Raw genomic sequence first — 13,241 nt, 5'->3', positions numbered from 1 at the left:
AGGCGGTGTATTGTTTGTGTATTTGCATGGCCCTCTTTCAACAGGACAGAGGGATATTGTTTGTGTTTTCATTGTGTTTATGGTATAATTCACTGTTCAATAATTTATCTGTACCTTAACCTTGTCTATGTGCGATTTTATGTTTATACACACGTAAAACACTTCATGCTTTCATAATAACTGCCGATCAATGGGTTGTTTTCTGTGACACCTGTGTCGTTAAAACATCTCAAAGTGAGGATCTCCGCAGTGACCCAAAAAGAAATGAGAGAATGTATGAAAACCTCCCCCTCCCCCCCCCAAAAAAAAATGAGAGAATGTATGAAAGCCCCCCCCCCCCCTCCTCAAAAAAAAAATGAGAGAATGTATGAAAGCCTCCCCCCTCCCCTCAAAGATATGAGAGAATGTATGAAAGCCTCCCCCCCCCAAAAAAAAAGAATGAGAGAATGTATGAAAACCTCTCCCCTCCTCCCCCCCCCCCCCAAGGAAATGAGAGAATGTATGAAAGCCTCCCCCCCCAAAAAAAAATGAAGAGAAAAAGAATTGGCTAATACCGTTTCACACCCAAATGTATAAGCATTTAAATATATATCGAAAAGAGCTCTGCATAAAAAATGTCAGGATGTTTAAGGTCTGTTTGACGTTTTAACTAACCAAAAATTGTTAAACATATTCACCCTTGTCTCTCTCTCTCTCTCTCTCTCTCTCTCTCAAATTAACGCTTTCATTGTTTACAGATTCCTTCAAAATACACGATACATGTATTGGTCGGAAAGTAACCCCCAAAAAGAAGTCCTTTTTATATTCCTTACCCCCCCCCCCACCCCCACAAATGGATTAGGAATTGAAGTTTGTCAAAAACAGTGGGTTTTTTTTTTATCTTTGGGGTGGGGGTATGTCAATGTGTTAAGGAGTATGTCAGCTCCTCCAAAATAAATAAAGGTCGTGATTCTGTTTATAGTTAATATAAATATCAAGTAAAACATGTCATTGACAAGATGACCCGGTGAACTATGACCCTGGGTCATTCCGTGAACTTACAGACCAGTCATAAGACATTGACAATTTGACCCAGTGAACTGATGACCCTGGATCATTCCGTGAACTTAAATCTCTGGACATTTGACCATATGGAGTAACTACATTTCTTTAGTGACAACATTAGATACACCTCTAAGTTAACTGATTGGCAGAGTTTTATCTAATGAGTGACAAATAGACGTCATCCATGGATCTAAACACTCCTGATATTGCTAACATTTGTCCCCAAAAATCAATCAGGGTCACATTTTGACCTGGAACAACCTCTCTCCTTGGTAATCTTAAAATTCTTATCTATGCCTTTGACCCCCCACGGTCAAAACAATTATCCCTTCCCCCTCCCCCTCCCCGAGGGAATATTCTGGATCCGCCCACTTTTCCTTGAAATAAGTAAACAACAAAACAACAAAGTCTTGTACATATATTTATTTGAACCTGTTATTAAAACTTCATATTTGTAAGCGTCATGATCAGTAACTCTTGATATGCAAATTTTATGTGACTATCACACACATCCAGTATAATACATGGAAAAATACAGTACGTAATATACATGGTATAGTAAGCCGACACATGCACACTGCAGAGGTCACAGGTCAGAGTGAATATATTAATAATCATCATTGTTAGCTATGGCCAGCGTGAATATATTAATAATCGTCACTGTTAGCTAGGGTCAGAGTGAATATATAAATAATCGTCACTGTTAGCTAAGGTCAGAGTGAATATATTAATAATCGTCACTGTTAGCTAAGGTCAGAGTGAATATATTAATAATCGTCACTGTTAGCTAAGGTCAGAGTGAATATATAAATAATCGTAACTGTGACGTAGGTCAGTGAATATATTATCATCCGCTGTAACCAAGGTCAGACTGAATATTTTCATTATCGCTACCGTTAGCTAAGATCAGAGTGAATATATTAATTGTCTACATCTCAGCATCATTTTTCGTCGTTATTTTATTTATGGCAAATTTGCAATTACAAAATGTACAATTTTGTTGATACAAAATTAAATTTTTTTTTTTTTTTTTTTTTTTATTGAGTTTTTCACTTTCACAACATATATACATACATATATGACTTATCTTGTACATGTATTTATATAATTATCTTGAAAAGCTTCTAAGTATATGATTATTCTATATTATACAGTTCTTATGTAGTGAAAGTAAATTTTGAGAGAGAGATAGAGAGAGAGAGAGAGAGAGAGAGTAAATGAAGGGGAGAGAGCAAGGAAAAGGTTTGGGGCATTGTTCATATATGAATATAAAACTTAAACCATAATCATGTGATAGATCCCTGTTCTACAGGGATACTTAAGGGAGGAAAAAAGGATAAAACACGAAAAAAGGACATCACAGTTCAAAACAAGATTGAGATGAGACACATAAAGAGACAATTTAACTATATATAGTACAGTGCTATAGCTTATCACATATATTTTGCCAATGGCTTTCATACTCCTTATATCAACAATTTTTCATTAGCATATATTTTTCAGTCAAGAGCCTTTCTATTACAACATTTTTTAATCCATGTATATTTGGATTTGTATTACTTTTGTATTTACAAGAAAAAATATATTGCTTCACAATAAGAACCAACAAGTTAAAAAATCTATAAATATCTCTATTTTTATATTTTCCAAAGAGAACTGATTGTTTATCAAATGTTATTAACAAATCAAACTGTCGCAAAATCCAGTCTTCAACAGCAGACCATAATTCTTTTACAATAGTACATTCATAGAATAAATGTCCAATACTCTCTTCATCTCTTTTACAGAAAGTACATACAGGAGACTCTGCTTTTTTTATTTTGAAAAGATATTTATTTGTCGGAACAATCCTATGAAGAATTTGGAACTGTAACCAATGTAGTTTTGATTCTTGTGTAGATTTAAAGGGGAGTTCAAAAATTTTGTGCCAGGTTTCTTGTGCATAGTTATGACCATTTTCTCTCCATTTTGGTATAGATGTACATGTTTCTCTCTTTTTATCTAATAATAAGTTGTACATAAGTTTGCAGCCTTTACGATTATTATTAAAAATTAGGATATGATTAGGGATAACAGGTCCATATTCTTTTATTATTTGTAAGTTTGGTATGTTTAAATCTTGTGTATTCAGTCTGGTCCTTACAACAGTTCTTAAACTTGCATATTCAATAAAGTTTGTCATTGGATTTATTTGTTTCAATTTTTCAAAGCTTATAAAAGTTCCATTAATATTAAGTAAATCACTAACAAAAATAAATCTTGTATTGGCAAAGCTTTTAAAAAATACTGATTTATTGTCTACTGTGATTTTCGGATTGTACCATATATTATCATTTATAACCTGGGGTTTACTTATTAATACATTTTGCTCCTGTATTTTTAACCAGCTAATGAACACCTCTTTCCAGAATGAATTTCCCAAAGTTTTACATAAACTATATGAATAATCTGTGCCATTCCTCCATATTTCTGGGATTTTAATTTTCAGAATGGATTCTAGAAGCTTAACCCATTTTGTATCAGCCCTAATAAGTCTTTTAATCCAAGTGGATTTGAGTGCGGTAATAAAATCCCTATAATCAATCATTTTGAGAAAATTAAAAAATTTCTATAGTCTTTGACAAAATATTGATAACAAAATCCATAATGCTAGTCTATAACACAGATATTTTGATCATGAAATACGAGTTCATAGACCATAAGATGTTCTTCTCGGATAATTCAAATTCTATAAGATTGTATTGTTTACAAGATTTTGTGTGATTGTGTATTTTGCTAAAGTCTAATTATTATCTAAATACATTTAGAGTTATCTTCCATTATCATTTTGATATGTATTTTCTGCAGTTATCTTTCCTTTTTGAACCTAGAGTTATCCTTTCATTATATAATTTAGAGTTACTTTTCCTAATTGTTGACTTCCTGTTTTGTTGTTTGTGTGACCCACACAAGGACACTCAGTCCATCCAACATGTTTTTTGTATTCGTATGCTGCCACACACTGTAAGTAGTTTTCTGTTGATTTATATTACATACACGGCTATTCATTTATGTGTTTACTGTTTTGTATTTTATATAAATGCAGCTTATAAGTAAATTTCTAATTATCTCTAAAAAGTATGGAACGCCATTAGTGTCATTGTCAGTCTAAGTAAATAAACGTACGTTTGTTACATTTTTCTATGGAAACCCATTTATGATAAAATTCATTGTTTTGGACCCTATCTTAATACTGTTATTTGTATTTCTATTCTTTCATTACAATCTATTATTATATGCATTTTGTCTTTACATGTACATTGTTTGAGAACGTATGAGTAATTCATACTTTGTTTTTGTTTCAGTTTTTTACCGCATACACAATAAATTCGATGCACTGGATTGTTGTGTTGGTTCACTATCTGTAGGCAAAGGCAGAATAGTAAAAAAAGTGTGCAGCTACAGACAATATGGATAGGCGGATACGTACACTTACGCCCAGAGGCCAAGAGATGTTCCAGTCCAATTTGGATTACTACTTGAATAACCTCAAGAAAGATTGGAAGGAATTTGAAAGAATCCTGACAGAATTTGACGATTCCATCATGGATATCAAATATCTACGGAAAGTTGAAAGTCATCTGGAGATGGTGAAATTTGAATATAGAGATAGTTATGAGTCCCTCATTTCCTTTCTAACCCGCACCTGCACAGAAGAAAGTGATTTAGAACTAGACAATCAAATGATTAGGCACCAAAAGTGTTTAAGCATTATGAACAATTTCGACCGTCAGATTCAGGACCTGTTAATTGATGCTGCCGAAATACTTTCTGAAAAGTATGAAACGAGATCTGAAGCATCTATATCGAACAGCATTGGTAAATCATATCGATCTTTGAAAAAAGTTGAAAATCCTAAAACGGAAAAAGTAAGACATCAGTACGTTGAAAAAGAAAGAGAATTTCACAAGCAGAAAGCCTTACTAGAAGCCAAAATGGAGCTCTTAGAACACCAGAAGAAGATTGATACGTTAGAAGCAGAAATAGAAGAGCTCGACATTCATAGTTCTCGTCTGTCATTGCCGAAACAACATCCTCCTGGTAGTTATGATTCATTGGGACAAATAAAACGTGAATACACAGAAAACTATGTACGTGAGCATTCCACGATCCGAGGAGCAATGAGTGATTATGTTTCATTTGACAAACTGGACAAGATGAGTGATCGGGACAAAGAGCAGAGCAACAAACCTGACAATCCTTTACCACCTCAGAGCATCAGAAAGTTAAGAGAACCCGTAGCCGCAAGTGACCATGTGGTAGAGAACTTAACACAATTTCTCCTGAAAAAAGACCTTCTAATGTCACGGTTCAGCTCATTCAACGACAAACCAGACTCTTACCAAACCTGGAAAGCTAGCTTCACAAACATTGTGAAAGAATTAAACATTTCAGCATTTGAAGAAATGGATCTGCTCATTAAGTGGCTTGGTCCAGAATCAAAAAGGTTCGCAAGTAGCATAAGGGGATCTAACATCAATGACCCTGTTAAAGGACTGTATCGTATTTGGGAACGTTTGGAGGATCGCTATGGCAGACCAGAAATGATAGAATCGGCGTTGAAAGATAAGCTCAACAGATTTCCCAAAATATCAATAAAAGATCCTAAAATGCTCTACGATCTGCTTGACATTTTAACAGAGATAGAATCAGCAAAGGAGAACGAGCAATACGCAACACTGCTGTCATACTATGACTCATCATCCGGTGTCAATCCTATCATCAGTAAGCTGCCTCAAGGTCTACAAGAGAAGTGGGTGTCTCAAGCGTCCAAGTACAAGAGATACTATTGTGTTCCATTTCCACCGTTCAGCTTCCTTGTAAAATTCATTCGAGAACTCAGCATTGTGAAAAATGATCCAGCTTTCCAAACTGATGGATCTCTGACATTAACAACAGAGAAAAGAACGAATGAACAAAAACGAACTTTTCCTGTTCACAGTAGAAAAACCGAACTAGCAACGGACGATGCAACTCAACAAGAACGGCAACCAAGATGTCCAATTCATAAAGCAAACCATTCGCTGAACCACTGTAGATCCTTCAGAGCTAAATCCTTACAAGAAAGGAAAGATCTCTTACGAGAAATGGATTTCTGTTATAAATGCTGTGAATCAAAACATTTGTCGAGAAATTGTACTGCAACCATCAAATGTGAACTTTGTGGAAGCTCTCGTCACGCTACAGCGTTGCATATTGAACAAAGAAATTCTGAGCCTAAAGCAGCTGGCAGATGGGATAAAGAACACTTTCAGGCAAACAATAACCCCAGATTTGCTGACGGCGGGGAGAAAACTGGAAGGAAAACTGAAGTTTCCAACAAGTGCACTGAACTTTGTGGAACTACCTTCAGTGGTCGATCATGCGCAAAGGTCCTTCCTGTTCGTGTATATCCGTCGTTCAACAGCGAGCAAGCTATTAAGGTGTATGCAGTCATCGATGAACAGAGCAATCGCACACTCGCAAGATCCCAATTATTTGACTTTTTTAATATTCAGAGTGAATCTGAATCCTACACACTGTTTTCGTGCAGCGGACAATCAACTTGTAGTGGAAGAAGAGTCAATGGACTAGTAGTAGAAGCTCTTGATGGAAGTTGTCACTTCAACCTACCAACAGTCATTGAATGTGATGAAATTCCTGATAACAGAGGTGAGATACCAACCCCAGAAGTAGCAGAAAAATATTTCCATCTACGAGAAATAGCCGATCACCTGATGCCACTAGATTCAGAAATCAACATTCTTCTCTTGATTGGACGTGATCTTGGTGATGCACATCACATACTTGAGCAACGCATTGGACCTCCAAATACTCCATACGCCCAGAAACTTCAACTCGGATGGGTTATTGTAGGCGAAGTTTGTCTTGGAAGGACTCACAGACCAGATGTCGTAGTGGCAAACAAAGTGGCAGTTATGTCTGATGGAAGAACTACCTTATCTGCCCCTTGTCCAAACAATATCACTGTCAAGGAGACCCTACCTAAACAAATTCAGTGTGATGAAATCCTTAACCCTCTAGTGCCCCATGTAGCATATATGCTACATGGACTTGGATAATATGCTTAATGATAATTATTGTATATAATAAATTATCTCCCTTTGATTTGAACTCTCCACTATCATATTAGCAAAGTTTAGTTTTGGATTTTAACCTAACTCTACGTCACATGACTTGTTTACCCTATCAAACATGGCTGCCTCTATGAAGAACATAACACTGTACAGAGCCAGAGTTTCCTCAGTCAATTTCTAGAGTACATAGTGAGTATTTGTAAGAACACTTAAAAAATATCTTTCAAAAGGATCAAATAATTGAATGGAGTATGAAAAATCCCTAAAATAATACATAACTGAATGCAAAAATTTATTTGAAATGATGTGTTGCATATGTGATACATCGGGAATTTATTTTTTTGTATATTATATGATACACCGGGCATTTACAGAAAATACAGCTCATTTAAATTTTGGGCACTTTACACATTGCAAATAACTTGAATATTGAAAAATAAACAGTTGTTTGTGATGTGTATTGTTATGTACAGTAAATACTACACAATTTATTTCGAAAGATTGTTTTTATTTTTTGCTTATCAATGAATAATATTAAGGTAAATCTATGTATCACATATGAAACATTGGGCATTAAACACTTGCTTTACAGTTAAATAAAACACAAACTATCCTGATATCAATATACAGGTTTTGCATTAATAATTCTGTATTTTGCAAATAAATCATTCATTTCTACTTTGGATGTTTATTTCTAATGTTTATTTTTTTTCTTATCAGTGAGTGTGAATCATCTGACTCATGATTTTGAGACTTTATATCAACTAAAAAAATCAAAAGCCTTCCTCTGTTCATGAATGTGATTCTGACTCCTAATATTTACACCCCCCCCCCCCGCCCTTGGAAGCAGCTTACACCAAGGAGAGAAATAGTATAAAAATCATAGTGATCCTCCTCTCAGGGAATTGAATTTATGTGAAATAACTGAAGATGCAGACCATTTAGATGTACTACATGTACCTCAGCTGCAAAACCAGGAATGGAATTGCTCAAACCAGCAGTACAAAGACCCATACACTGATTTTAAGGGAAAACCTGAGGAAGCTCCTCCTGATAGATTTCTTACTCCACTCCAATTTTCAAACTCATGGTTCCTGACCATACGATTTCAAATACTAGTATATCTGACGCAATGCAGAAAAATTCCGTCCCCCTTTAGCCTTTTGTTTCATATCTAGGGCAGTAGGTGCAGGTTGAAGGATGGTTTTTATTAATGTCAGGTGTAATGAACCATTTTGGTTTAATTAATTGTAAGCTTAGATCGGGAGATTAAAAAGGTCAAAAAATAATTAACCAATGAGTTTTAAGTAGAAATTTTACCTGATGTGACAGTTTGAAATAAATCCAAGATGGCGGCGATGGGTACCTTGTGTATTACTATTATTTGGGTATTTATCTCTATTATGACAAAAATTTAAAAGGTCAGGTGCCTGTGTGCTCATCTTTGTCTAACAAAGACAGAAACTGTTTTACAGCTTTTTCATGAAAATGAAACATTCAACAATGCTTCCCCATTAGTGCCATATATATGAGTTGTTCAGATTTGACAATTGGTTATTCTAGTTTGACCTATTGCTGGTTATACTTAAAAATTTTAAGTCTGTTTTTTGTTATGTTTTATAATTGTTGTCAGTTATTTAAATATTTTAGCAAATTAAATGTTTTTTCAATTTGAATTATTCGAGTATTTGTATCATATATGCAACATGAAGTGGTAATGCCAAATGTAGCATATATGCTACAAGCTGTAAAATGTAGAAAAATTGAGATATTGCGTTAAACTATCCGATTTCCTGTTAAAAATGATGATGCAAGTTTTATTTATAAAAGTCAGAATTTTCTGACTGACATAATTGGGTTTGGGCACTAGAGGGTTAAACATCCACAACGAAACGAACCAATTGGACAGAACATTTTCCAGACATCTCCTGACGATGACAAGCCAGGACTGTCTGTAGAAGATAAAGAATTCCTAGCCATTATGGATAAGGAGTTTTGTCGTGACAATAGTGGACAGTGGGTTGCACCATTACCGTTCCGAGAGCCTAGATGTAAACTTCCGGATAATAGACAACAAGCACTGAGAAGAGCCATGATCTTAGACACTAACCTTAGAAAGAACCCAGTCAAGTGCGGACACGCAGTGACCTTCATGAAACGCATTCTGGATGCAGAACACGCAGAACTAGCACCACCATTAAAGAAAGATGAAGAGTTCTGGTTCTTACCAATCTTCAGCGTATACCATCCAAAAAAACCTGATCAAGTCAGAATGGTGTTTGATTCATCAGCTCAGTGTAATGGGGTGTCATTGAACAACGTGCTTCTATCTGGCCCTGACCTGACAAACAGTCTACTTGGTGTTCTGATGCGATTCAGACTTGATAACATCGGAGTTATGGCCGACATTCAGCAAATGTTTCACTGCTTTAAAGTGCGAGAAGATCATAGGAACTACTTACGTTTCTTCTGGTACTTAGATAACGATCCTCAGAAGCAATTGGTGGAATACAGGATGTGCGTCCATGTCTTCGGCAATAGTCCATCACCTGCAGTCGCTACATATGGGCTAAGGAGGACTGCAGAGAATGCTGAATCAACCTATGGAAGTGACGTCCGAAGTTTTGTAGAACGCAACTTTTACGTTGATGATGGGTTGATTTCGTTGCCATCCACACAAGAGATCGTTAGCCTGATGAAGAGAACTCAACAAGCTTTGTTGCAAGAAGGAGGACTTAGACTTCACAAGTTTGTATCCAACAGCAGTGATGTCATGAAATACTTTCCCACTGATAACCTAGCAAAGGACTTGATGTCTCTCGATCTATCGAAGGATATTCTTCCCATACAACGCAGCTTAGGAATAAGCTGGAATCTACGATCTGATGCATTTACCTTCAGACTCTCCTTAGACAAGAAACCGTATACACGCCGTGGAGTCCTTTCTTGTCTGAATAGCTTTTATGACCCCTTAGGATTTGTTGCACCAGTTCTCATCAGAGGCAAGTTACTGCTTAGAAAATTTACTGAAGAGTCTACAGACTGGGATCAACATTTACCTGACCAATACCAAGAAGAATGGGAGAAGTGGAAAGAACAACTATGGTATTTAGAAAACCTGGAAATTCCTCGTACTTACCTTTCCGTACCTACCGAGAAGCTCCTTCAGAAACACGTCCATGTATTCACTGATGCGTCCGAGGAGGCCATTGCTGCAGTTGCTATTTTGAGAGCAGAGGATCAAGATGGTAACTTTCATCAAGGATTCATAGTAGGGAAAGGAAAAGTTGCACCTAAGAAGGCAGTAACCATCCCTCGTTTGGAGTTATGTGCTGCAGCGCTTGGTGTTGAGATCTCTCAAATCATTCAACATCAATTGGATATTGACCCTAAAGACATTCATTACCATACAGACAGTAAAGTTGTCCTTGGTTACATCTACAACAGAACCAAACGTTTCTATACTTACGTAAGCAACAGAGTACAGCAGATTCACAAAGTCTCCTCACCAGAACAATGGAGCTATGTTCCTTCAGAACACAATCCTGCAGATCAATCAACTAGACCAATCGCAGTTGAAAATATGAAAAACAGCCCATGGCTTTGTGGTCCGAAACGATGGTTCCTTGAAAGTAAAGACCAAGGCAAAACAGATATATCTGATCATGACAAACAGATGCCACAAGAGTATGACCTCGTAGACTCAGAGAATGACAGAGAGATTAGACCTACGCTAATTGTTAAAACATTGCACGTTAAAGAACCCTCCATTGGAACTGAAAGGTTTACCAAATACTCAACCTGGAGTAGTTTAGTTTCAGGTATTGCACGCTTGAAACATGTTGCCAGATGTTGGAGTGGAACAAAACCATGCAGAGGATGGCATTTCTGCAACAAAGCGAAAGATGTTGACCTTTATCTTGAAACAGAAAAACACATCATTCGAGCGGTCCAGGGTGAATCTTTTCGAGAAGAGATCAGAAGTATCAGAGAAAACCGAGCTCTCAATAAGAAGAGTTCACTTGTAAAGCTGAATCCAGTTTTAGACCATGATGGTATTTTGCGTGTAGGAGGCCGATTGATGAATTTAGAGTTGGAAGTCACTGAGAAAAATCCTGTCATTATTCCTGGCAAACAACACATAGCTACACTGTTGGTGCGCCATTATCATCAACTTACCAAACATCAAGGACGCCACTTCACAGAAGGCTCAATAAGATCTGCTGGATATTGGATAACAGGAGCCAAGCGTATCGTATCCTCGATGATATACAGCTGTGTGACTTGCAGAAAGATGAGGAGAAAACCAGAACATCAATTCATGGCTGACTTACCTGAAGATCGATTAACACCAGGACCTCCATTCTCAAGTGTAGGAGTGGATACCTTCGGACCTTGGGAAGTTCTTGCACGTCGAACTAGAGGAGGACTGGCTCATGCAAAACGCTGGGCTGTAATGTTTTCATGTCTTTCATCGCGAGCTGTTCACATTGAAGTCATCGAAGAGATGAGTTCCTCATCCTTCATTAATGCACTTAGGAGATTTGTCGCTATACGTGGAAGTGTTAAAGAGTTTAGATCAGATCGTGGCACAAATTTCGTTGGCTCAACAGAAAGTCTTGGAATTGACGCTATAAACGTAGAAGATGGACCTGTCAACAAGTTTCTTCTTGACAACAGAACAGTATGGATATTCAACTCACCACACTCATCCCACATGGGTGGCGCATGGGAGAGGATGATAGGCCTTACAAGACGGATACTAGATTCATTGTTGATTACTGGTACAGCAAAGAAGTTGACACACGAGACCCTCGTTACGTTCTTAGCTGAGGCTAGTGCCATTATTAATTCAAGACCACTGGTGCCAGTTCCAACTGATCCAGAGTACCCATTTATTCTCACTCCATATACCCTTCTGACCCAGAAAACGGACAAAGGAGGAGAACCGCCTGGACCATTTGACGAGAAAGATGCCTTCAAAGCGCAATGGAAAAGGGTTCAACTACTCGCAGACCTCTTCTGGAAACGATGGCGTAAGGAATACTTAGTCACCCTTCAAAGTCGACAAAAGTGGACACAGCACCAAAGAAACCTATCCGTCGGTGATGTCGTTTTATTGAAGGACAGTTCAGCCCATCGCTGTGACTGGAAGATGGCAGTAGTGGATCAAGTGTTCCCAAGCGTATCAGACAAGAGAGTCCGTAAAGTACAACTTCGTGTGAACAAGAATGGCGTTAACACATTATACACGCGCCCGGTTACAGAGACTGTGCTCTTGATGGCAATTTAAATATTTGTAACAGTGCTTCATGTTAATCAGAACTGTTTGGTATTTCGTTTGGAATATTTTGGTTATTTTGTAAATATGTTGGATAGTGATATCTAAAGATATCAGACGGGGAGTGTATTGTTTACAAGATTTTGTGTGATTGTGTATTTTGCTAAAGTCTAATTATTATCTAAATACATTTAGAGTTATCTTCCATTATCATTTTGATATGTATTTTCTGCAGTTATCTTTCCTTTTTGAACCTAGAGTTATCCTTTCATTATATAATTTAGAGTTACTTTTCCTAATTGTTGACTTCCTGTTTTGTTGTTTGTGTGACCCACACAAGGACACTCAGTCCATCCAACATGTTTTTTGTATTCGTATGCTGCCACACACTGTAAGTAGTTTTCTGTTGATTTATATTACATACACGGCTATTCATTTATGTGTTTACTGTTTTGTATTTTATATAAATGCAGCTTATAAGTAAATTTCTAATTATCTCTAAAAAGTATGGAACGCCATTAGTGTCATTGTCAGTCTAAGTAAATAAACGTACGTTTGTTACATTTTTCTATGGAAACCCATTTATGATAAAATTCATTGTTTTGGACCCTATCTTAATACTGTTATTTGTATTTCTATTCTTTCATTACAATCTATTATTATATGCATTTTGTCTTTACATGTACATTGTTTGAGAACGTATGAGTAATTCATACTTTGTTTTTGTTTCAGTTTTTTACCGCATACACAATAAATTCGATGCACTGGATTGTTGTGTTGGTTCACTATCTGTAGGCAAA

The 13,241-nt window shown here is 36.7% G+C and overlaps 1 protein-coding gene across 1 annotated transcript; it reads left to right on the top strand.

Moving 5' to 3' along the window:
* The first annotated feature begins 3,795 nt into the window (after positions 1-3,795).
* Positions 3,796-13,241, top strand: LOC128171907 (uncharacterized). The gene is made up of 4 exons (XM_052837674.1): positions 3,796-4,047; positions 4,389-7,115; positions 9,031-12,832; positions 13,174-13,241. The coding sequence occupies exons 2-3, from the start codon at positions 4,494-4,496 to the stop codon at positions 12,451-12,453; spliced, it is 6,045 nt and encodes a 2,014-aa protein (XP_052693634.1). The 5' UTR covers positions 3,796-4,047; positions 4,389-4,493; the 3' UTR covers positions 12,454-12,832; positions 13,174-13,241.

The sequence above is a fragment of the Crassostrea angulata genome, chromosome 2 (genome assembly GCF_025612915.1).
Source record: "Crassostrea angulata isolate pt1a10 chromosome 2, ASM2561291v2, whole genome shotgun sequence".
Taxonomy (NCBI): domain Eukaryota; kingdom Metazoa; phylum Mollusca; class Bivalvia; order Ostreida; family Ostreidae; genus Magallana; species Magallana angulata.
Note: the sequence above shows the minus strand (reverse complement) of the source record. Positions and strands in the feature narration are given on the sequence as shown.

Coding starts and splice junctions, on each gene's coding strand:
- LOC128171907 (XM_052837674.1), top strand. CDS start 4,494: ATGGATAGGCGGATACGTACACTTACGCCCAGAGGCCAAGAGATGTTC. Junction 7,116..9,030: donor TTAACCCTCTAGTGCCCCAT/GTAGCATATATG, acceptor TTTGGGCACTAG/AGGGTTAAACATCCACAACG.